Source organism: Diabrotica virgifera, chromosome 8, assembly GCF_917563875.1.
Source record: "Diabrotica virgifera virgifera chromosome 8, PGI_DIABVI_V3a".
Taxonomy (NCBI): domain Eukaryota; kingdom Metazoa; phylum Arthropoda; class Insecta; order Coleoptera; family Chrysomelidae; genus Diabrotica; species Diabrotica virgifera.
Window position 1 is genome coordinate 29,626,306 of NC_065450.1, and position 27,027 is coordinate 29,653,332.

At 33.2% G+C, this 27,027-nt stretch overlaps 1 protein-coding gene across 1 annotated transcript; it reads right to left on the bottom strand.

Annotated features, from left to right (window-relative positions):
- Window positions 1–2,326: 2,326 nt before the first annotated feature.
- Window positions 2,327–24,003, bottom strand: LOC126889849 (zinc finger MYM-type protein 1-like). The gene is made up of 2 exons (XM_050658535.1): window positions 23,389–24,003; window positions 2,327–5,965 (listed from the first exon to the last, which is right to left on the bottom strand). The coding sequence occupies exons 1-2, from the start codon at window positions 23,621–23,623 to the stop codon at window positions 3,489–3,491; spliced, it is 2,712 nt and encodes a 903-aa protein (XP_050514492.1). The 5' UTR covers window positions 23,624–24,003; the 3' UTR covers window positions 2,327–3,488.
- Between the last annotated feature and the right edge of the window lie 3,024 nt (window positions 24,004–27,027).

Consider the following 27,027-nt stretch of genomic DNA (forward strand, 5'->3'; position numbering starts at 1 on the left):
TACTACAACTACTATGTGATTCATAATAATCATCCATCCACTTGAAAAATACATCAATGAATTCACTTATACTACCACTTGGCGATCTATAAATAGCCACTATTCCATAATATGATCCATTAATTACAACATCCAAAGACAAAACCCACAAACTCTTGTCAATAATAAATGTTTTGATATTATTGACTTTTATGTATTCTTTCGTATAAATTAGAACTCCTCCTGTATGACGACTACTAGAATCACAACGCGCCATTAGATATTCAGGGATCTGTAGCTCTGAATCTGAAAAATCGCTAGTGATACAAGTTTCCGTCAAACATAAAATGTGTGGGTCATATACCTGAACATAAAGTTTGATTTCATCGCAATGTTTATAGTAACTTTCAGCATTAATACAAGAAAGAAGAAGATTATCTGTACACTTTTTATTTGTGCGTGTAATATTTGAAGGCGTCTTTGATGGCTAGATATTATACCCTATTCTTTCTTTGGCTTTTAATAACTGTCTTTGATAACTACTACAATTTCTATCAAATACATTATGGTTATAATTAACATGTTTAAGTTTAAGAATTTCATTTGCATATTTACAGTTAACACAAGTAAAATTATCGTTAGTAATTCTGCACTCATCTTTTTTGTGTTGACCTCCACATAATGGACAAACATCCTGTGAAGTACATTTATCTGCAAAATGCCCAAATTTCCAGCACCGAAAACAACGAATAATATTTACGTGTTCAAAAAATCTGTAGCTATTCCATCCTATATGTATTTTTTCCCTTTCATTAATTAGATAATTAAATATATCTGCTGAAATTTCCACTATTACATTAAGTGCATTACGGTTATTAGTTTTCGATTTATATTTACGTAATATTTTAATGTAAGTTTCTATACCGTCAATCAAATTTTGTTTTTTAAAACTATCAACAAAGCTGTCAATATCTTCAATGTCTTTTTCGTGGACATTTATGATCTTGATCTTAGGTTTAGATATACTTGCAATTTTTATCTCATAATCTGCTCCAAGAACTTTTTCAGCATTAATTTTCAAATTATCCAAAGACTCCTTATTATTACAGTGAATTGCAATCGACCCTTTAGCACAAGATTTAACATTTTCAACCGACACATTTATATCAACTGGACTAAATTTTTGTGCTAATACAGTTTTTGTTGTTAAACAAGTTTGATTTTGATTTTTTGGTTTTATAATAAGTGGTTCGGTTTTTTTCGTTTTTACAACATCGCTCCATTGACGCTGACTGTTTGTTAGTGTACCATTATTTTCAACAAGATCAATTAACTTACAAGTTTTTTCCAATACTTCTTTTGTTTTCTTTTCATTAAGTTGATATTCAGACTCGTTTTTGTTAAGTCTATTTTCAGCTATCGTAAAACAATTGCCACAAAACCACTTTAAATTAACACAATCTTGTTTAATTTTTAACACTTGATCTTTCACTTTAGCACAATGCAAATGATATGGTTTAATACACAAATCGCAAACGATATACTTAGTATTTACAATAAAATTATCAGCACATTGGACACACGTCTGTATGCCCGGCGCCATCTTTGACTACATAGTGATAAGACCGTGGTCTTTGACAAACAAAATCGGAAAAAAAAGTCCAAATCGTCTCAGGAATTCTAATTCTCTTCTGTTATGAAACCGAGGTAGACGTTATGAACTAAACAAAGATTCCGAACTTGATATTGCATTGTATTAATCATTTTTTTAATTTGGTTATGAAATTGTTTATTTATTCTTCTGTCAAATTGATCATTATTTCTTGAATTGCACATGCGCATGTACAGTTACTGCTGCCAACAGAAGAAAAAACTGGTTAGCTAACCGAGATTTTCATAAACTTGATTTAAAGCACTGAAAAACGCAATGAGGGTTAAAATTTAAACTAGGTTAGCTAACCAAAATTTTAACCGCTCACTGAAAAACCGGGCCTAAACTGCTTAAAACAAATTTCACACTTATAAGGTTTTTCTTCAGTGTGCGTCCGTAAATGATTTTTCAAAGTACTTATTTCAGAAAACTGTTTTAAACAAGTTTCACACTTGTAAGGTTTTTCCCCAGTGTGCACTCTCAAATGTTTTTTCATATCACTTGCTGAACTAATCTGCTTACAACATATTTCACACTTGTAAGGTTTTTCCCCACTGTGCACTCTCAAATGTTTTTTCAAATCACTTGCTGTACTAAACTGCTTACAACATATTTCACACTTGTAAGGTTTTTCCTCAGTGTGCACTCTCAAATGTTTTTTTAAGTCACTTGCTGTACTAAACTGCTTACAACATATTTCACACTTGTAAGGTTTTTCCCCAGTGTGCACTCTCAAACGTTTTTTCAAGTCACGTGCTGTACTAAACTGCTTACAACATATTTCACACTTGTAAGGTGCACTCTCAAATGTTTTTTCAAATCACCTACTGTACTAAACGGCTTAAAACAAATTTCACACTTGTATGTTTTTTTCCTAGTATGCACTTTCAAATGTGTTTTCAATTTAGTTGCAGTAGTACACAGTCTTAAACAAATTTCTCACTTGTAAGGTTTTTTCCCAATGTGCACTCTCAAATGTACTTTCAAATAACTTGCTGTGTTAAACTGCTTAAAACAAATTTCACACTTGTAAAGTTTTTCCCCAGTGTGCACTCTCAAATGTTTTTTCAAATCACCTACTGTACTAAACGGCTTAAAACATATTTCACACTTGTAAGGTTTTTCCCCAGTGTGCACTCTCATATGTATTTTCAAAGAACCTGCCTGAGAAAACTGCTTAAAACAAATGCCACACTTGTAAGGTTGTTCCCCAGTGTACACTCCAGTGGCGTGCGGTGACATTTTCGGAAGGGGAAGCGATTCAGTAAGAGTATAAAATTATTTTCTTACGGGGGTCGAGATTAAAATATATACTATGTGATAAATATGTACCTACTTAATAGGTAAATAGTAGGTATATACCTAATATTATACTACTTGTTAACTTATATGGATTAAAAACAAAAACTATAAAAAATTACCTGCAAAACGAAGCAAGCAAGCAAGCAATAGTGTTTAACCCAGACTTGCACGCCCCTTGAGAAAGACATTCGGGTGATACAATTCATTGGGGAGAGGATTTACTCCTAGAAGCGGCCGTCACTCCATCCCGTCCCAATGCTCCAGCCTATCCACTTCCCCCCCCGATAGCAGTCTGATGCGCTATAGGGGCTCTCTATCAGCAAAGTGCTTATCATGTGGGAGTCCTGGGAACAAGGACTCACACACGAAATCCTACCCCGATCAATGCAGGCCAGCGTGAGGCGCTCTATTCCCGCTGTTTCTAGTGACTTATCGATCTGTATTGCTTGCTCGGACCTCGACTCCGGGCTTGGTTTCTTTAAACTTAAAAAGAACAGTTCCATTTATAATTGTTATTATATTCCGAGGCATTTCCACAACACGCACCTTTTAACACTTATTTATATTTGAGATCTATTCTCCTATCAACCAGTGCAAATTTGTCTATAACATCGTCGTAAAATTTTGGATTTTCTGACAATTGTTTAATGCATTCTTTTTCAATAGATAATAGGGCTAACTTGGAAAGTCTGTCTTCACTGGTTGAATTTCGTGTAAAACTTTTAATGCGTTTTAACACTGAAAAACTGCGTTCAACTGATGCACTTGTGGCTGGGATAGTTAGTACTAATTCACACAATTTGACCACTTCACACAGGGACTTATTTAAACCAGTAGTGTTTAAAAAATTTAACAGATTCCTGGGAATTTCTTTTTCACAAATGTCACTTGTTTCATAAACGACACTTAACTGAGAGTTCAAAGCTGGGACATCAAAAAAATTTCCATAATTTAATTGTAGGGAATTAAATGCCTCTGTGGGAAATTTTGATGAGTTATAATTGGATATATTAAAATTACATAATTCTACAAATTTTAATTCGTTAAAATTTTGAAATCGAGAATTCAGTTGTTGTATGATATTGTCAAAAATTTCGATGTATAATCGTCGATAGGAGGTCTCTCTATCGCCGACATTAGCAATCTTTATTCTTTTACTTTCATGTTCTAACCCCATAGTTACAGTTTTCTCCCAAATATTTTTGAACTGCTCTCGTTTTTTAATTAGTGTATTTCGAAACTCATCTATTTGTCTTATACAAAATCCAATGTCATTTGACTTTGTCTGTAAAATGTCAAATAAAATATCAGTAAAAGGAAAAATCTCTACAAAAACATTTAGCAAAAAATTGAAATCGAAATTTTCTTTAAGCCAATGTAAGTACCCCTTAGCAGCAGTAACAGTCTCAGCATCCCATTTTTCTTTATTATCCCAAACGTCTTGAAAAAAGTCTATCAATGAATCACGGTATTGAAACACCGTTTGCACTAAGCGTCCATTGTAGTTCCATCTCGTCTGAGCAACTTTTGGAAACCTTTTCTGAACGTGCATATCCAAAGCATGCGTTCTTTCTGATGATTTTGAAAAATAGGATGCCAAGCCACTTAGCGTCGAAAAGAAAACTTTAACGTTTTTAATATTGTCCATGCCTCGAGATAAAACCAAATTAAGTCTGTGTGCTAAACAGTGAACAAAAATTGCATGTTTAAACTTTTCCTTTACTTTAGCTTGAAGACCTGCTAACTGACCAGCCATTACTGCAGCACCATCATAGCTCTGAGCGACAAGCTTGGAATTACATTCTAGCTTAGAAATAGTATCACACACAATTTGAAACATAGCCTCTGCAGTCCGATCGCCAGTTATGTTCACGAATTCTAAAAATCTCTCTTGAGGAATACCATCAACCACATATCGCACAACAATGGATAACTGACAAAAATTGGTTACATCTGTTGTTTCAACAAGTGCAATTGAAACAAATGGAGCTATTTTTATCTCATTTTTAATATGATCCATTACAACGTCAGCAGTACATTTAATTAAGTCGTTTTGGATTCTGTTTGAGGTACCTCGGAAAACTGTGGAATTAATAAAATGATTTTTTAGGGTTTCATCATATTTTGCCAAAAAATTTACAAGGTCTATATAATTTCCTCGATTGGCCGATTCACTTGTTTCATTATGACCTCTGAAACTTAATTCATATTCTCCCAAGAAACAAGTTACATCAATCAACCGTTTTAACACATCCCTATTTTTCTTAACGCTTTCATTGTGAAGTCTATGGCTTATTTTTAAATGATTGTCCAAACTATGTTCAATGCGATATGTCCCGAATGTTTTTTCTTTAATTGTAGCACTTAAATGGCACTTACTATTTACATGTCGCTTTACACTTTTGTGAAAATTATTTAAATCTGTAATGCCGACCGAGTTCCAATGTGTTTTTTCGCTTGTATTAAAAAGAATACAGGGCCAACAAAATAATTTTGATACAATTTTGCAGCCAGTTAACCATTCATATTTTTCATAAAAACCCACATGGAAATGTCTGGTAAATTTCTTTGCCGATTTTTCCACTTTTGCCTCCAAATTAATGGGCTCCTTTGACCTACCAGACTTAATAATGTCCACTTTCTCTTGATAACTTCGACTTGAAAATCCTTTTTTTAATAAACTACACACAATACAAATACAAACACAGTTTTCTATATTATTCATAAATCCACAGGACGGTCCACTTTTTCGGACGGTTTTCAAATTACTTTTATTGCTAAACTCCTTAAAACAAATTTCACACTTGTATGGTTTTTCCCCAGTGTGCACTCTCAAATGTATTTTCACACCACTTGGACTAAAATACTGTTTTAAACAAGTTTCACACTTGTAAGGTTTTCGTCTAGTCGCAACTGTCGTATTTTTATTTAATGTTTCCCCTTCAGCGTGTTGAGTCATATAATTCCCTTCGCAAGATGAACCCTCAATTAGTGTCTCCGTAATTTCCATTTTGTGCTCGTCTTGGAGATAACCTAAAATACAAATAAACTATAATATGAATATTTGAGTGTAGATGAAAATAAATGCTACACTTCTCCAAGAAATTAACGCACCATCTTAAAAATGAGCCATTTTTGATGTCTCGAATTTCCTAAACCTGTCCGATTTATGTGATTTCCGATACTTTTTTAGGCCCGATTTCATTGAGAGTGAAATTTTATTAATCTGCGCGCATGCGCACACAGGCAGTATGGAGTTCGTTACTAAATGTTTTAATTTATGTATGTATCAGTCCAGAAAAGGTGTGGAAAGAATATATTAGTGTTTTTAAATATATTTTTCTACAAACGTGTTAAAAATGCAATTTTTAGCACTCCATAGGAGCGTTAAAAATGCTACTTTAAGGCACTAGTGCTTTAAAAATTTTAAGGCACTGTAGTTAAAAGTGAATTGTCAAAATGTGAAACGTCAAAATATTTATATTTCATTTATTAACATTAATATTAATAATACAACTTGCGCAATTTGAAAAAGGTGGTTTAAAAGGTTTTTTATTATAATTTTGTGTGATGTGTAATTATGTATATCTGAAACGTCATTAGCATGCGCCTTGATGGCCTTGTTGATAGAGCATTGGACCAGAGATCGAGAAATCGCGAGATTGCGGGTTCAAATCCCGGACGATTCATACTTTTTTCTTTTTTTTTTTTTAATATTTGGCATTGTTAATTTTTGGTAATTATTGTTAATTTTTTGTATTGTAATTGTTAAGTATATTTATTTCGTTCAAATTATATAATAGAAGTATAACTTCTTACGTGCGTACGAAGTACACACACATTCTTGTTTTAACATGTTATTAGTGATGTTAGAAGAGAATGTTCTCGAGAACGAGAATATTCTCGGCCAGAAAATTCTCTCGAGAATATTCTCGGCAAAAATTTTCTATATTTTCAAAAACCGAAACAAAAATAAAAACTAGATAAGGGTCAAATTATTATAATTTAAAAAATATGTAGGTATATTGTTTTTACCAATCCCATGAACCACTAGCAAGGGTGTTTAAAGTGTCAATATTTATTGTTTTGGTGCAATATTAACGTGCAAATATTTAGAATGGTGTTCATTTAAGGGGGCGGGTATGGTTTGGAATATTTAAGTTTTTTTTATTATTTCAAATAAAAGTGCATACTTTCAAGAATACTCTCTGAAAATTTCAAAATAATCGGAGTAAAATTACCAGAGATACAGCGTGTTGAATATCCCTACCTTCGACTCGCTTTGCCGCGACTTCGCGCCAGCACGCTTGAGCGTAGTGAGAAACGTTAAACAACTGTTCGCCTTCTTTTTTGTAGATTACTCCTCGATTCAAAAAACATATTCCAATGTGCATTACTTTACGATTTGGCAGACAAATAAGAAGATGAAGATGCAGTTGTTAAAACTTTAAACGCATTTTTTGGCACAGATTTTCTTGAGACATTTCATGAGGTAACAACGTCGAGATATTTTTTCTTTTTTTGCTTATTTTTTGTTCAACAATAATAAATCTGTTGATTTTCACAAAATTTTTGCCAAAAATTTAATTTTTTTTATTTCTGAGTGATACCAAAAATTCAAAAATGATTAAAAATAAAAAAACTCGACGTTGTGACCTCGTAAAACTCATAAGCTAATTAAATTTTTTTGAATTTTTTGTTTCGTATGATCTAGTGACGAGTTCTAATGTCCACCGCAAAATCCATTTTTTTGTGAGCTGCCTGTCAAAATTTGTCACCAAATTCAAGTCACCTTTTCAATATTTGGGATTGAATTTTTTCAAAATATTCTTTGAATTGTACTTAATATATTTATTTAATTTAAAAATAAAATAATTATACCATAGCTTCGAAAAAAATTCACAAAAATGTGCTTGATATGTTGATTTCAAACCATACCCCCCCCCCTTAAGCAGAGAAGAACAAGTTGAGGAACTGAGTCTGTAGATAATTTAGCAACTTTAAAATATGGTGATGAGTCGGCTGAAATAATAACAGATTTGGCACTTTATCGGTCTAAGGAGGGATTTTTTGGAAAACAATACGTTGTAAAATCAATTGAAAAACTAGACTTAATCATATGATGAAAAGGTACATGTTTCGGAACAAAATTAACTAAAATAGTAGTTGATATATTAATCATGCCTTCATCCAGTGCAGCGACTAAAAGAAGTTTCAGTACTTATGATTTTTTTATCCACTCCTCTAAAAGAAACCGGCTCACTGCTGAACGGGCTCGTAAGGCAACTTTTATTGCTCACAATTTAAAATTGTTAGACGTGACCAATCCATGACTGAGCTGGCCACTCGTGAAAAACAAAATCCCAAAACTCATCAGTACATTGAAATGCATATTGTAGATGACTGGGATGAGCTAATGATAGAAATAGATTCTGAATCTGAGGTCTCATCTTTTATCATACCACATCGATTATTTGCCGTTAAGAAGAAAATTTCATTTTTTATCAAAGAAATTTTGTGTTTTCTGTTGTTTTTCTATTTTTTTTATATACAAAGAACACTGTTGTTTCGTCTCATAATTTTGTATATAAGATCATGATTTTTAAAACCCTATTTTTCATCTTCAAAAATATTCTTAATTGCGTCATGGGGTTCATTCTCAGAAAATTCTCCATATCGAGAACATTCTCCGATTTTTCATTCTCGAGAATTTTCCAACACTGCATGTTATAACTTTATTCTTTAACAATATCGCTGTAATAATATTGTTGCTAGATAGGTAAATTGTCATTGTATATTGGGTGTATCAATCAAACTGTGTTTTTACTAGGGATGGGAAAAACCTACCGGTTATAACCTAACATCGCTTTTTTTAGTTCGTAATAACCGGTGTTGGCGGTTGTTTTTTTTGTCCCGGTTATAACCGGTTTTTCCTTTTTACAGTAAACCGGTGAAAACCGGATAAGTTAAAAGTTCTACCTCTGAAAAAATAAGGAATTCCAAGAAAAAATATTGTTTGTTTAAATTCATCAATAATTCTTGATTTGTTTAATGTTTATATTCGTTAATGACTCTCGCACTCACTAAAATCTCGTTCAAGAAATCTGATAAGCTAAATTGGCTATTTTGATGAATTTGGGAATAAGGCTTGATTCTCACTAGCATGCAAGGCAAGTGCTCGGCATGAGCAAGGCATCGGCTCGGCAAGATACATTTTACATAAAATCTTAAACCCGATTCTCATTAGACGTGCAAGGAACCGGACCGGCAACGGCAAGGCACGTGCTCGGCAAAGATTGTTTCGAAAAGAACATGGCATGCAAAGCCCGTCGCTTGCCGGTGCCTGGCACGCATAGTGTGAATTACATCCCGTGAAGTGCATAAGAGTTTATGTAAAATGTATTTTGCCGAGCCGATGCCTTGCCCATGCCGAGCACTTGCCTTGAATGCTAATGAGAATCAGCCTTTATGCACTTCACGGGATGTAATTCACACCATGCGTGCCAGGCACCGGCAAGCGACGGGCTTTGCATGCGACGTTCTTTTCGAAACAATTTTTGCCAAGCATGTGCCGTGAAGGTCACGACAGTGTGAATAGCTTACCGGCAAGCAATCTGCAATCTTGGTTGTTTAAAATCAGTTTTATAAAGACGATAGAGAAAAGAAGTATTTTGTTTTTGAAGAGGTTCTTCAATATGCGCCAATTTTTCTTCTTCTTTTGGCATCATAACTCTGGATGGGGTCTTTGCCTGTCTGGCTGTGTCCATCCATTCGGATTTCTCTTGTGTACTTTTTCTCCATTGTCTTATGTTCATGGTTTTCATGTCGTCTTCCACGTCATCCATCCCTCTCGTTCTGGCCCTTTCTTTTTTTTTTCGCCTTCCTATCGGCTTCCATTGTAATATTTTCTTTGTTGTTTATTCATTGTCTTTGCTCTGCACATGTCCCAGCCATGACAGTCTTTGACTTTTCACAAATTGTACAATATCGTAACATTCATTCAATTCATTAAACTCGTTGTTTCTACCGATTTTCCATGTGCCGTCTTCTGATTGCACCGGGCCATATACTTTTCTCAGTATTTTTCTCTCGAATGAACCGAGTTGGGCTTCATCCCTTTTCGTCATTGCTCAGGTTTCACAACCATACGGGTCTAATCAATGTTCTGTAGATAGTCATTTTGATTCTTTTGTCTAATAATTTCGATGTCATCAATCTTTTATTAGCATAGTATGTACGATTCCCCTCTGGAAATACGGAATCCTTACGGAATTCTTCTGATATCTGTGCCTAGATATGTGAAGGCATCCACACGTTCAAGAGTGTTGTCTATTGTTATATAATTTTCATTGTCAGGTGTTCTTTTGACGGTCATGTCATTCGTTTTTGCTTCGTTTATTTAAAGCTCCCTTTTTCGTGCTTCAGGATCAATGTTTTTGAACGCTTCAGTTAGTCGTGTTAAAGTGTAGAACTACATCGTCTGCATATGCAGTAATTTGTACTGTCTTGGTGTTTCATTGGTTTTTCTGATGGGTGACTCAAGAACTAGGTTGAATATTATGGTTCAATATGCAGCCATAAGTTGTTAAATTCATTCACTGTCATTCGGTTATATTTAAAAAAAATTGTCTGGTCGTCTAAAAGTTCGAAGGTTGCAAATTCTCCTTCTTTTGTGCGTTTCTTTAGCATTTTAAGCACCCAACAACGTCTTTTTCTATTTCTGCAATATTTGTTTCCATTTTCTGTTTCTTCGTCTAATATTAGAGCAATTTTTATTAAGAGGATCGGTACGTTTTTTCGGCTGCCATGCTATTCAAATGGGGATTCATTTTTTTCGAATCCTAAGAAAACTATTAAGTATTTTAAAAAAAATTAAACGCAGAATGAAAGATTACGTTATTAGCGAGGGCCGAAAGTCCCTGAGAACTTCTATAATGTTTATTTTAATAAGTTACAGGGGTGAAAAACTAAGAGAAAATTTAGCGTTATTTTTAATTTCAAATATCTCAATCAAAATAAACTTTTATTTATTCTAAGGGACTTTCGGCCCTCGGTAATAATTTAGTTTTTCATTCTGCGTTTAGATTTTTCAAAAATATTTATTAGTTTTTTCAGGATTCGAAAAAAATGAACACAATGTCCGTGGTAATATTTTCCAAATTTATCTTTGTCATACAACGCACTCAGTCGAATAGAATATTGTCAGTCAGACACTGACAATCAGTAACAATTTTAAATAATTATTTGACATGAATCGGGAATATTTTTAGTTGTTGATTAAATTAATATTGAATAGTGTATTTGATAAATAATTGATTTAAGAGGTGAACTTTATAAAAAGTTATTTATTGTGTATTATTTATGGAAGATAGAAGCAGAGAGAATACATGAAAATATATTCTGTGATCCAAGTATTTTGTTGTTAAAAATGTTCAAAATTGTAAACGTTCCATAGTAACAATATATTATTAAAAAATCACTTTTCCTCTTTTCTCGATTGGGTATTAGTTTTTGTTGTAGGTACATATAAATTATTACAATTACTGAATACATAGCTAGTGAAAAAATTATCAGTAGTAATTGCACAAGAGCTCTAAAATTATTGAATTTTTCCCGAGTGTCACTTTGGCAGTTTTAATTTCACGAGCCGAAGGCGAGTGAAATTATGTCAAAGTGTCACGAGGGCAAAAATTCTATATTAATTTTAGAGTTCGAGTGCAATTTGTTGCGATTATTTCATGAATAAAACTGTTCAAAACCAAAATTTTATTGTAATTTATATATGTAAGTACCAATTAGTGAAATTAAACACACAGTTGTTATAAATATGTATTTGACGGTTGAAAGTCATAACTTTTATAATTTTTAAAACATTTGTCATTAATGTCACTGAATGTATTTTTTCGTAGCAACGAAGGGCATCTGACGTAATATGCTTAACGACGGGAGATTATCAAAAATTATCACCTTAATTTGCATGTCTGTAGCTTTATATTGGTCAGAATCTCCTATGAATGAAATAATCAGTAGTAATTGCACAAAAGCTCTGAAATTATTGAATTTTTCCCGAGTGACACTTTGACAGTTTTAATTTCACGAGCCGAAGGCGAGTGAAATTATGTCAAAGTGTCACGAGAGCACAAATTCTATATTAATTTCAGAGGTCGAGTGCAATTTGTTGCGATTATTTCATGAATAAAACTGTTCAAAACCAAAATTTTATTGTAATTTATTTATGTAAGTACCATTAAACACACAGTTTTTATAAATATTTGACGATTGAAAGTCATCACTTTTATAATTTTTAAAACATTAATTGTCATTAATGTCACTGAATGTATTTTTTCGTAGCAACGAAGGGCATCTGACGTAATATACTTAACGACGGGAGATTATCAAAAATTATCGATTTAATTCAGATTTCTGTAGCTTTCTATTGGTCAGAATCTCCTATGAATGAAATAATAAAAAATTATCACCTTAATTTGCATGTCTGTAGCTTTCTATTGGTCAGAATCTCCTATGAATGAAATAATCACATTTATTAACTGAATTAATAATTTGCAATGATACAAAAAATAACAGTTATCCAAGAACATTCAAAAGCCATCTCTTTAAGCTAGTTATGACATTGTCAAGTAGAATGACATTCTAGTAATGTGTACATATCCATACCAGTGTGAATTTTACTACACGTAATTTGCTATGTAAAGACAGAAAAGGTAGGGATAGCCGTAAAATATTTGCGAATTATGTACCCATAGCCTTAACGTTCAATTTCAACATTGTTCACTACACAAAGCAACCAACCCGAGACAGGCCTTTCGCAGTGTGAATTGGCTCCGAAAACCTTGCCCGTGCCTTGCCGTTGCCGGTTCGGTTCCTTGCACGTCTAATGAGAATCAGGCTTAAGCATGTCTTGCTTGTTGAATTGCGGAATCTTAGTTAAAAATGATATTTATCAATAAGTTGTGCAGTCTTAGTTTTTGTATTATATTTTATATTTGTATAGATACTATACCAACACAAACTACAATAGACTTATATTTTATCAATAATAAATTAAGAAAAAAACCATTCCTCTGGAATCACTTAAAAAAATTGTTTTGTATATGTTCTGTAAAATGGACTTTTTTTTTCGGATATACAACAAAGCAAAAACATTTAAAACAATACATCCAGTTCAGAATTTTAAGAATGTATTGATGTTACATTGAATTTTGATAGTCTTATAAATACGTTACATTATTACGTTTATAGTCTTCTGTATCTGTAGAGTAGGGAGTGTGAGTCAAGTCCCACAGCACTTAGGCCACAATTGACCCATTGTACATCCTCCCAGGGGGTTTTCGTCCTTAGTTCATTATCCATCCTGCCATTTCCAGGAAGGTGGACAAATCACCTGGTGACATCTCCCATATATCGGCAGGTGTAGGCCAAGGCTCGCCGAACGCATACTCTCGTATTGACGAAAACTCCGGACATTCACATAGGACATGCTCGACAGTTTCGTCATATCGTTCACACCTCCTGCATAGAGATGTGTCTACTAGCCCCAGTGTGTGGAGGTGTTTTCTTAGTTGACAATGGCCAGTTAAAAAACCAACTGTCAAGCGTAGCTGTCATTCTCAAGTACTTTTCTGATGCTGACTTCCCAAGGTTCCTTAGTGTTACCTTGGCAAGTCTACATCCTGGCCCTTCTTCCCATCTTTTTACGGTTTGCGTGTGGAAGTGACATTTGACAGTTTCCGCGATTGTTGCAGTTGACAAGCCAAAAAGATCACAAGGTCCTAAGAGTCTTAGGCCTGCTGCCTTTCTAGCCAGCTGGTCAGCAATGCGGTTGCCTTTATTTCGGTTGTGTCCTTTAACCCACCTCAGGAAGATGTTGTTACCATTCGAAGCTTGGGCTAGTGATTCATGACAATCCATTACTAGCCCTGATATGACACGTGGTCTGTTCAGGGTTAGTAGCGCTTGTCTGCTTTCTGTGCAGATAATTACAGTTTTGCGGCTATACTTTTCCCGATTATCTCTTTTGCGGCTATGGAGATACCAGCCAGTTCAGTCTGAACTACGCTGACATTCAGCCCTGTGATGGAAGACCGAAGTTATCGTTAACGTAAAGTTATCCTGTAGTTATGTTATAACCATCGAATTGGTGTGATGTATCATACTTAACTTAACTATTTGCGTTATTTCTTGACAGTTCTTGAGTTATCTGGTCACTTTATAACGCGACGTTAAACCTCAAGTTATGAGATAACTCTGTAGTTATGCAAGGTTAGGTTCATCTTTTGACTTGTTTTTAGACAGAAATCAAGTGAATTTAGAAGCTAGTAATTTAATAATTAAGAATATAAGGGTAATACAATTTTAAAAATTATACAAAAATCAAATCGAGCGATATAAGTTGAAATTTTATTTTAAGTACCTACTGAGCTTTCTATCCAGAGTTGCCAAATGATATTTTATAAATTCCCCACTTAGAAACTGAAATTCCTTGAAATTGAAGCTCAAATACCCCAAAGTCCCCAAATTTAAATTGTTGCCGCATTTTAATAAATTATTAGTCAAATGAAGAGAACAGTAAAGCAAAATTCATACTACAATATCAACGAGGGCCATGGAAATAATTCATAGTTCCTATCGTCTTCGATTATATGGGAGTATAATATACAGTTCTATGTACATTCGCAAATTTAATTTACCATGACCCCTTAAAATCATCCATAATTTTCCGCCCCCAAAAAATCCCTCTACAATTTCTGCTTAGAAAAATTTCAATAGACGCTTTCAAATTAACCCAAAATTTTGGGAAAATACACCAATCTGGCAACCCTGTTTCTATCTACCGTTTGAAAGCAACTTAGAAACACCAAGGAACCCAAACAGCTGTTTGCTGTTCGGTCATCGGCCGTAGCCGACGACGGGTATGTTCGGAACAATCTCTCGCGCTCACTCTAACTTGTACTATTTGTACATAAGGTTCTCTTTGTTACTTCAGAATTTGTTCCTCAAAACTTCTTTCTAATATAACGTTGATGATATAACTATCTCATAACTGCGAGCGATACATCACACCAAATTTCACCTATATAGTTATGGGAACGTTATTCCTGAGAGTTATCTTAACTTTAACTCAAACGTTAAACTTAACTTCGATCATCCATCACACGACTGATTTTTGCCCATATCCCATTTTATACGAAGGTTCAATGATCTGGAGTATATTCCACATCCTGAGCCTTCTTCCGTTTTGGAGCCATCGGTGTAGATGCAATATGCATTTGCCACGTTTGACACCCTATGTTGTCTTGTTTCGATTTTGTAGTGTTTATCGCATCCATGGCCCGCATGTAGCTGGGGCAGTGCCTCCAGCTCACCCCGCCAGAAACGACATCTAAATTGTCCCATTCCTACATCAAGGTTTGCACCCGCTGAGCGTAATCTCATCATCGTCATCAGCGCCATCTCTCTGACATATATGTCTAAAGGGGTAGTGCCCTTATAAATTTACCTAATTTCACTACCATTTGTATTTTTCAATAATTATTTGATATTATTTGGAGTCGAAATTTTCATTGAGTTAGTTTATTAAAAAGGGAGTAACAAAAAGGTAGGTCATAAATTAAATCACATATTCTGGGACCAAAAATAGATCGATTTAAACCAACTTTCCTTAGTACAAATGCGCACTTAAAAAATTTGCAGCCCTTTAGAGTTACCAAATGAAAATTGATTTTATCCAATATATCGAAAACTATTAGGGATTTGATATTCAAAATGGATATGTGGAGTATCACAAACTAACGTGCAATATAAATGTAACGTTGTAACCTATTAGGTATTGAATAATGATTCAAGAAACCGAAAACCGGTTTTTGGATTAACCGATTTTTTGGCTCAGTTATAACCGCCAGGTTTAACCTTAAAAAAAACGGTATAACCGAAAACCGGTGTTTTGACAATCACCCTGTTGATTATTTATTTATTTATTTTACGGGCAAGCCCAATTCTATAAAAATACATTACATTTTTTAATTGAACATAAAGTGTTACATAAATACATAGTGTACAGATAAAAACAATAACATAATATAATATAAAAAACAGACATACAGAAATATAAATATAATATAGAAGTAAATATGTAATAGGAAATAATATCATAAAACCAAGTTAACAAATTACAGACGTTTCACTCAAATATTGATCCCATGTAAATTTCTTTTAAAACGACTGATGGAGTTGTCGAACAGTTGTAAATTGTAAAGGGAGTTTGCTAAATTCAAGACACTGGGTACGAACGAAAAAAGTGAATAATTAAACCTGTGGAATGGTACATAAAATGTTCGCACTTGTCTAGTGGTGCGAGGTGGTACAAACAGTGCGAAATTATTAAGTAGTTGAGAACAACTGCATATACCATTAAGATCTTGAATAATAGCAAAAGGTCCCTTTGTTTTCTCCTGCTTGCAGGAGAAGGGACCTGCAGCTTAAAAGCAATGTAACGGAAGAAACTATTTTGGACTTCTTCAAGTTTCCTAATGTAGACCAAGTAGTGTGGGGACCACACTGAAGAACAATACTCGAGGTGAGACCTGACCAAAGAGAAGTAAAGAACTCTAATACTGGATATGTTTGTAAAATCATGAGTTGTTCTTTTTACAAAACCCAGCCTCTTCATACATGTTTGAATGACATTGATGATGTGAGTATTGAAACAAAGATAGTTTTCCAGTGTAATCCCCAAGTCCTTGATTTTATTTACAGTGTTGAGCAATTGGCCATCAATGTAATAGTTTGATAATATTGGGTGGTGAGTACGTAAAGTTAATTACATGACATTTGCTTGAATTAAGGTTCATACCGTTAAGTGAACACCATGCAGAGAGGTTATTCGGTTCTAATTGCAATATGGCAGCATCATGATTTTTTATAACTTTAAAGCACTTCAAGTCATCAGCAAATGGCAAGGCGTTACAATCGTGAAAACAGTTGGTAATATCATTAATAAATATATTAAAGAGTAATGGACCCAAATGGGACCCCTGTGGTACACCTGACTTAACTGAAAAAGTTTGTGAGTAAAAGTGGTTTACTCGGACTTGTTAAAATCTTTCGGTTAAATAACTCTGTAACCACTGCAACAAAGGTCCACTTATGCCATAGGAGCTAAGCTTTTGAATCAGGAGTTCATGATTCACTCTGTCAAAGGCCTTGGAAAAGTCAGTATAAATTGAATCAACTTGGTCCCTCTTCCAAGGCTCCATACAGAAAATCAACATAGGTCAACAAACTCAGTTCAGCAGACTTACCTGTAGTAAAATCAAATTGCTGAGAGTTTAGGATCCTGGAGCTATCGAAGGTGAGGAAATCAGTTATAATACTCTCAAAAACATTTGGTATATCACTAAGAATAGATATGGGGTGGTAATTACTAATATTAGATTTATTACCAGATTTATATATTGGTGTGACATAAGAAAGTTTCCAAAAGTCTGGAAACTGACCTACATCCAAAGATTTATTAAATATATGAAACAATGGTCGCGATAGTACAAAACTGAATTCCCTAAGGAAACTGACCTACATCCAAAGATTTATTAAATATATGAAACAAAGGTCGCGATAGTACAAAACTGAATTCCCTAAGAAAATTAGGTGGTATACCGTCAGGCCCAGGACCCTTGTTGACACTTAATGATGAAAGCTTTTCGTAAATTTTGGAAATCTGGATATGATATGATGAGATATTGAGTTGACACTGAATATGGTCAACATTGCAATTTAAAGTAATATCACTATAAACTGATGAAAAGTGATCTGCAAATAAGTTGGCAATATCATTGCCACATGAAGCTACAGAGTCATTCAGGATCATTGAGTCAGGTAAACAATTGTTTTCACGATTGCTACCTACAAATTTCCAAAAATGCCTTGCGTTATTTTGTATAGAAAATTCGGTGAAACGTATGTATTCTAGAATTTATAATATGTATACTGAAATTAAAACTCAACTATAGCCTCATGTTTTCTTATCATTTTGTTTTTTTGATTCATTCGCTTACGTTGGATAATAAAAAAGTTAGGTACTTTAACAACTAGCCTTGTTTTTCGTCAATGCAGGGTGTTCTTAAATAAGAATGGTAAACTTAAGAGGTAATCCTTCATGAAAAAATAATGGCAGTTTGCTTTATAAACGTATGTCTACAAATACTTCGTTTCTGAGATAGGGAGTGTTGAATTTTTTCATACAAACTGACATAATTTACTTATTTATTGCTCTAAAACTGATTAAGATATGCAAATGAAATTTCGTGGGTTTTAAGAGTATTGCATATTTTTTGATAAAACGACGTTTATAATTTTTGTGCTAGAACTTTTCCAAGTTTAATTCAAGAATTATTAAAATTAGAATAATAACTAGTTTAGTGGGTGCGTAAAATTACCAAATAGGGTATTAAATCTACTAAAAATATTTAAAAAAAATATTTTTTTAAAGTTGTGACACCGTGCAGACAATATAACGACAAATCTACGAAATATTATTTATTTAAAGTGGCTTTAGCCTTTAGCAGTACAGAATATAATATTATTATCTGGTTGAGAGAGTTATACTTTTTAATTATCTAACTTTAAATATAATTAACAAAATTAAATAAATATAAAGGTGAGCACATTCGCAGACTGTTTTTTTATTTAGTTACGGGCCTTACCCATTATTACAAAATAATTTAAAAGCTAAAATATACATTATAACCTCAAAATATATTATAAAAATATGTAAATACACTTAATTAAATCACAAAATGATAATATATCACAGACAATATTAAACATTGACAATTATTTGGCCATTTAACACTGAATCGCTTAGCTACATATACCTAAATATAATTATAAATTTATAAATTAGTGTTCTGCCCTAAGCGTTATAATCTGCCTTTATGCCTTTTATCTGTTTAGACAAGGCGAAAACGGCGGGTTCGTTAGAGGAAATATTCCCATAAAATTTTTTTGCATTATCACATTCGTGAGACATCCCAGAATAAGGTTCAAAAAGTCGCCCACGTGAAAAGAGGTCCAAATTTTTTTAACAATTTTTTTTAAAACAAATTGCAAAAATCAATATTTTTGGTCCGAAAAATTTTTTTTAGGTTTTTTGGACCGTTCTGGACAAAAAAGGTCTCTGTAATCTCTATGTAAAAACGCAAAAATGGTCATTTTTAAGACTTAATAACTCTGTTAAAAAGTATCATTATGAAAGTGAGAATGTGACTAAATCAAAGTTTAAAGTCCCTCCTACATGATCCTGAAGAAATTTGTGTCATTAATTTATTACTAAGCTCATATTTTTAATTATTATCAAGGAGCGGTAAGATCGTACTGACGCGGCTGTAAATGTGAGTGCAAGTAAGATGCACCATTGAACTGCCGGAATGGCATCTCTCTCGCACTCACCATAGACGGCCGCCTAATACGTGCATAGTGCTCATTATTATTACTTAGAAATAACAGCTTAGTAATAAAATAATGACAAAAATTTCTTCAGGATCTTGTAGGGGGGCTTTAAACTTTAATTTAGTCACTTTCTAACTTTCATAATAATAACTTTTAACCGAGTTATTAAGCCTTGAAAATCGCCATTGTTCGTGTTTTTCAATTTTAAATTGCTTATAACTCAAAAACGATCAACTTTAGAGAAAAATTATAAGAGATCTTTTTTGTCCAAAATGTGTTTTTGTCTATTCTGGGATGTCTCACGAATGTGATTGTGCAAAAAAATCTTATGGGAATATTTTCTCCAACGAACCCGCCTTTTTCGCCTTGTCTAGTTATGCCTTTAGAATAATGAGGGGTATTCCATCTGGTCCTGGACTCTTGTTAGTTTTTAGATTACAAATCTCTTCATAAATAAATAATTAGATTTTCGTTGTAAATGGATATAGGAGGACCAGAATTTTTTCACATTACTCTCATTGACAATAGAATTTTCCGAGCTGGACACAAATTCATTGTAACAAGTTTTAGATAAGACTTTACATTGTGATCTTAAACTTGAAAAAGTAATATAATCATGTCTACTCCCAGATTCCTTAAATACTTTGTGTGCTTACTTTTTTAAAATAATAACATTTTTTAATTCTATAGAGTTCTTGGAAACTACCCGTGAGACACTTTATTTTATGGTAATACAATGTGTATAATTGAGTAAAGAACATTGTAAAAAATATTAAGCATATCATTGATTAGAATGTTTTATTAATATCATGTCCCAGTTAACCTCTCCAAGATCGTAGTTTTGAATAAAGCAATAATATATTATTCATTTTTCAACCATTCTCGTTGGAACTTTACCACGCTGAGCAGATGGGACGTGAATTGTAAATTGTAGAATTCCCTCATCTTCCTTAGTCTCAGCATCCGTAGGGCTTGCAAATTGTATAAGCCTCGGAGGTGTAACCAGAGAAGGTTCCCATTGTTTTCATTCTGGTGGGATGTAGAATAGCAATATGTTGTTTTGTATGCCATTAGAGTGAAAACTTGGTCTTTTTGCTAGCAGCTGCCGCTAGGGCATCTATGCCATTTCGTTTGTTGCAATCCGGGACTGCACGCTGGGGCTTGTTTTGGTTGGATCGGGGAGAGCAGCATATGTGCCTCCTGATGAGAGACTAATAAGTTTCGAAACCGGTAGAGGTGCTTGCTGCACTCTCTGATTGGACTGGAATATAGTTCTGCTGTATTTTCGTTTTGCAACGAATTTGAAAATGGTTATTCATTTTTTATTTACATTTACTCTGAGTGGAGTACGAAGGGAACCATTCTCGTTGGAACTTTACCACACGGAACAGATGGGACGTGAATTGTAAATTGTAGAATTCCCTCATCTTCCTTAGTCTCAGCATCCGTATGGCTTGCAAATTGTAGAAGCCTCGGAGGTGTAACCAGAGAAGGTTCCCAGTTGTTTTCATTCTGGTGGGATGTAGAATAGCAATATGTTGTTTTGTATGCCATTAGAGTGAAAACTAAGTCTTTTTTTTTCAATAATATAATATACAGTCTAACTTGACAAACTATCTATTTATTTATCAAAGGGCAATATAAAATTATGGTTTATAAAAATCTTAGATGGACAACAACCTTGCACAAGCCGATATGTGACACTGTTTATGTTCGGTGCATTGTTGATTTTGGTTAACCATAGACTTAAATACTTGAACAATAGACGTAATACTGTTTGAGATAGGAATTTGTAGTATTATTAAACTGTTCCATCAAACGCCATTTCAGTTCTCGTTATAGAGCGAGTCTACTGTAATTATTAAAATAAGCAATAAACATTTAAAGCACATTTCACAATGTGAGTCTTTATGTAGTTACTATAGCTGCAAAATATGGGCCCGATTTATTGAGTAGTTTTTAAACAATTCTATTAGTTTATCCCATTTGAGAAAAAAAAGGTAATTTTTAAATGGTTGTACAGTCACTTTGTCAATACTTAGAAGAGATTTTTTGGTCTCATTCTAATCGTAAGGTCTCAAATTTTTATATTTTAAAAAATTATATTCATTTTTAATTGTTTACTTACAAATAATTGATGCAGAATGAAGTATGTTATGTACCATTTTTCGAATTATAAACAATTAAATAGGGAACTTGCACATTCTTTTATTACATAATAATGTTCTGATTTGTTTAAAAACGAGATGTCCAAAATTTCACGCTTCAAAAACTCATAAAAACTTATACAAATACAAATTTAAAATCTTCTGTGATATCGAAATAGTTCAAAGGACACGTGACGTCACATAGTTTTACTATAAGGTTATATTTATGGTTATGTTTAGGTATATTCGTCTTCTCCTTCTTTAGTTTATTGGCCTCCACCTACTTGGATATTTGGCCAGCTCATCGTTGCGGAATAAGGGAAAAATATTTATATTCTAATGACATTTATTGTATGTTATTGTAATAATACAGTAAAACCTCTGTTAACCTAAACATCGTTTAACCGAAATGGCTGACAGTTTCAACAATTTTGCCAATAAAAATTAAATTTTTATCGAAAAACGGAAACAATTTGAATGTTAATCTGTCAACATCGTCAATATTTCTTTCATACAACCAAAAAAACACAATTAAATATACAACACATTACCTTGATATGACAACTTTGACCAAGAATACTATGTAATTTGATACAAGAAGAATACAGAAAACAATGTTATTTTTAACCGAAATTCTTGTTATCCGAAAGGTCTCCCCCCGCCCCAATTATGTCAGTTAATAGAGGATTTACTGTATATGCCAGTTTGTTGAATTTGGAGTTTGATACAGTTTTTGAAGGAAAGGAAAGAAAGTATACTATGGAAAATAAAACCATTGTGTAAAAGTACAAGTTTTCTATGAATAGTTCAAACAATCAAAAACACTTGTGACGTCACATAACTGTATTTTCTACTGACCTTTATAATGTCTAATTTAAAATTATATACAATTTTGTTTACTTGGTTGGTGCAGAATGTAAACATTAACCATATGACGTCATTATGCGTTTTGGGCTAGCTGCTTTAATTTGAATTTAGAATCGTCTTCAGGGGCCAAACGGAACACAAAAACAACTTTTTTCTCTTTGATACATGTTTTAAATTATATTCTGTTGTGATTTATAACATTTTTTTCGAATTTAAAATTTTATGCAAATTCCCCATTATCTACTCTGTTTTAACCTTTACAAAAAAAACAAAATACACGATTTGAAGTGAATATAATATAATGTTGTATTAATAGCAGACAACTTACAAGATACAGTTTCTATGACATATTCGTTTACACCTCTATCTGAGATAAGAGGATGAAAAAAAAAACTTTGAGAAAACTAAACTTGTGACAAATCTCATAATGAATGGAAATATAACTATTGACAATAATACCATACAACAAACAGACACTTACAAATATCTGGGATACGAGATCAAAATAAGAAGAGACAATCAAGCACATGAAATACAGAGGCGAATAATCCAGACATGTGTTTTGCCCATGCAAACTTATGGAGTAGAGACTTAACGGCAAAAAATCTGAGAACATTTGTGTTACACAAGGAGCCATGGTGTGTGCAATGCTGAACGTAAGCCTTCCAGACCACATAACAAACCAACAAATCAGACAAAGATCAAGAGTTCAAGACGTCATCAAAAGAATCATGATGTTTAAGTGGAACTAGGCAGTGTGTTTAGCTAGAATACAAGGTGGATGGTGGACAAGACGAATCATGAAATGGAGGCCCAGAAACTATAAAATAAGAGGAGGAAGACCATGGACTAGATGGACTGACAAGTGGCTCAGTGTACAGGACACTACTGATTGAGGCCTATGTCAGCAGTGGACCTGATTCCCTAATTGGCCGATTGATGATAGTTATGGGACTACTTAAATATATTGCTACTAACCTTTTTCAGTTTTTTGGTTTTCTTCAAATGGGTTAAGTTTACTTGCATGTTGTTCTATTTCAGTCTTTATTGAATGTTCCTTTATGTCTAAATAATCATAGGAGTCATGTTGCTTATTGGATTCCTGCTTAATTTCACACTTAAAGCCATCCAAAAGAGCATCACCCAACTCATTATTCTCTATTTGTATTTTACACGGGTCCTCGCTAATTTCTTGTTTTACTTCCATTTCCATTTTAATTTGTTTATAACAGCAACTCCAATCCAACCAAAAAGCCACAGCCACATGTGCAGCCACAGTGCACAGTATTGCTGTGCTGCTGTGAGTTTCGACGGTAGCGCTATCTCGCGGTTTAAAACTTATACTTTTTCTGATAAAATGAAATATGTGAAATATACAAAACGAGAAAAATAGATATTTATCTAGAAAGACACAAATTATGAACTGAAATATTATTGTAACCTGATTACTAAACGAACACACAGAATTAATAGTAAAATTAATTATGTTTTTTTATTTTATTCATTATAATTTTAATATTTAATATATAAGTTCGTGCGACTGGATGACTGCTTACGCAAGAGACCATTGAGAAAAAGAATAAGTTTATATGAATTATTTAACATTTTAAAGGTTACCTCCACAAACCATACATACTCATAGACGTTTCACGACCATGGCCCGGACGAACACTCGATACGAATCGTATCCGCCATGTTTTCCCATAAGGAGCTACGGTAAAACATGGCGGATACGATGCGTAGCGAGTGTACGTAATCCGGGCCCATGTTAATCTTTCGGATCGAATTAACGCCATCTCTTGATTGGAATGGGAACTAATAGGAATTTCAAATTATAAATTTTGCGGGATTTTTGATGAAATTTCGCAGGAAATTAAAACAACAGAAAGACAATTCAATGTTTTATTCAATTTTTTACTGAAAACTTCAAATGTTCCAATTTGTTTTCAAAATGCTATAAACACTACTGCCATGTGTCACGTGAAAGCACTGATATGAGAGACACGGTTAAACCAAAGAATACATATCTCCCAAGAACCGACACAAACGGATTATCTATGAACTAAATTTTTATGCGCATGTGCCAGATCGGCCATTTCTCAATTTGTATGAATAGCAAATAATTTTGGTGACATTTGTCTTGTACAGGATCGGCGTTTGTTGTCACAGTTTTTTGTTTGGCTTGGCTTGGCGTTAGTATTTTGTTTTTGTATCAGTTTGTAGCTCATAATATTTTGTATAGACTTATTTTCTATATATATTTTCTTATATAGCCTACAACTATTAATTGTTATTTTCCAACATTTATACAATTTAATTCTTTTTGAGATATCTTGATTATGTGAATTAATTATTTTAAGCTTTTTCATGAACTATAAACTAACGTATAAAAAATTAATTTTGTATTTATTGGGATTTCACAAAGAATTTGAATCTAAAATATCATACAAATTCTCTAACCTTTCTTTGACCTCTACTGTACCAAATGCATCTGCAGGAAGAGCACAAAGTCATATTTTATATGTGTTCATTCCACAAGCCACGTGCTGTGTTTAAAAAGTTGAGAATCCAATACTCACAAAAACTTCCATAAAGTACTCTTATCAGCAAACCTAAATTAAATTTAATAAACTATGTGTCATTAAATTGTTTCTGTAGTTTGTATAAAACAATAACTTAGGTCAAATATATAAAACAGTTTATGACTGACTACTTGAAATTCAGGATTTTCAGGAGTAACATTATATAATTTAGCTAATTCAAAAAGTTTGATCCAATATCACTTGAAATTGTTTCAACATTCAAGTTAATGCTTGATAATTGACAATACACTCTTCATAATAGGTTTACATTATCTTGATTATACTTGCGATCCAACAAAAAAAGCTAAAGGCTGCTTTCATATGGAATATAAGCTTCTGACCATAATGATCAAAACGTTTCCATATATATATATATATATATATATATATATATATATATATATATATATATATATATATATATATATATATATATATATATATATATATATATATTAATTAATATATTAATTAAAAAAATTACTTTTTCTCTTTTCTCGATTGCTTATTAGTTTTTATTGTATACTATATATATTTTTTCAGTTATTACATCTTTATATTTATAGAAATAAAATAGTACAATACTTATTGGTTTTTTATTTATTTACCCCGATATTCGACTTTAAAGAATGTACTGGCTGGTTTTGGCTGGAATGTACGGAATGTTTTGGCTGGTTTCCAAGACAATAAAAATTGAAAATATTGACATTCGATTTTAACATACAGTTTCTTGTTGTTAATCACGAACATTTGTCATCCAAAAAGAATTGGATTCCGTGACGGTTACAACGGCTGTTATTTTTCGATTATTTTACGAAATAACGAATATAATGAATTAGGAAATACCTCGACAAACAAGTAATTGGTCCTAGGTTTTCACCCAAAGTAATCGAAAGTAGAACTGGAAGTCGATATTGGAACTCTTCGTGTAACTTTGCGTCGATTGATCTACGATTTTACTAATTTTGTCATCTTGTTTTACATTCATATCATATTTTGAGTGACTTTAAAGCAGTACCTACGGTTGTAACTCTAAAACCGAAGTCCGATGTCAAATTTCTCATCTTTAATACCATCCATGGGTTATAAGCTTTAATTCGACACCTCATTTTTCATTCTATCTGTATTAGTAACTGAGGAGTTGTATTCGCGGTCGGACGGACAGACAGTCATGAAACCAGAAGTATATATTTGTTCTCGTCTTGCGAATGCGCGTCGAATAATATATCACTATAAAAAGAGTACTTCCGGTCGCATTTCTAAAACCGGAAGTCCTAGGTCAAATTTCCCACCTTTAGTACCATCCATGTATTATGAGCTTTCATTCGACACCTCATTTGTGATTCTACCTGGTATAGTGACGGAGGAGTTACATTTCCGGTCGGACGGACAGACAGTCTAGGTCAAATGTCTCACCTTGAGTACCATCCATGGATTATAAGCTTTCATTTGACACCTCATTTGTCATTCTACCTGGTATAGTGACTGAAGGAGTTATATTCGCGGTCGGACGGACAGACAGCCTATTAGGTCACACCAAGTCGTTCAAATTCTCACCAACTTGTTCACACTTTTTCAAAATTGGTGAAAACAACAAATTATATTTTGTATCGTTGTATCAATATAAGCCAAAAAGAATAATTAGTGAATGTCACGCCACTATAATATATTTTATTATTGGTCTTTCAATGCTAAAATCAGGATAAAAAAGGTATTTTATCCATGGTTTTAATCAATATAATTCTCACCATTACTTTGTGTTGTATTTGCAACCTTTTGTAAATCAAAAATAATTCCACCATATTAAGAATGTCAACAAAAGCCGGCCCTGCATGCAACCTTTCTCTCAGTGCAACTAAAATTTTATTGATACACGCCAGAAATGTGCGAGACTTTTCTCAGTGTACTCGCGTGTACACTTGCCAACTCGATACTAAAATTAAGTACATGCTAACAACAAAAGAATCGCCGTCCGTGTCGGTTCTTGTGAGAGATATGTATTCTTTGGTTAAACACAGTATAGGTAATAGGTATT

Excerpts from the sequence above, each read along its gene's own strand:
- LOC126889849 (XM_050658535.1), bottom strand. The coding sequence starts at position 23,623 with ATGGAAATGGAAGTAAAACAAGAAATTAGCGAGGACCCGTGTAAAATA. Across the intron at positions 5,966-23,388 it reads AAACCAAAAAACTGAAAAAG|GTTATCTCCAAGACGAGCAC; the intron begins GTTAGTAGCAAT and ends TTTGTATTTTAG.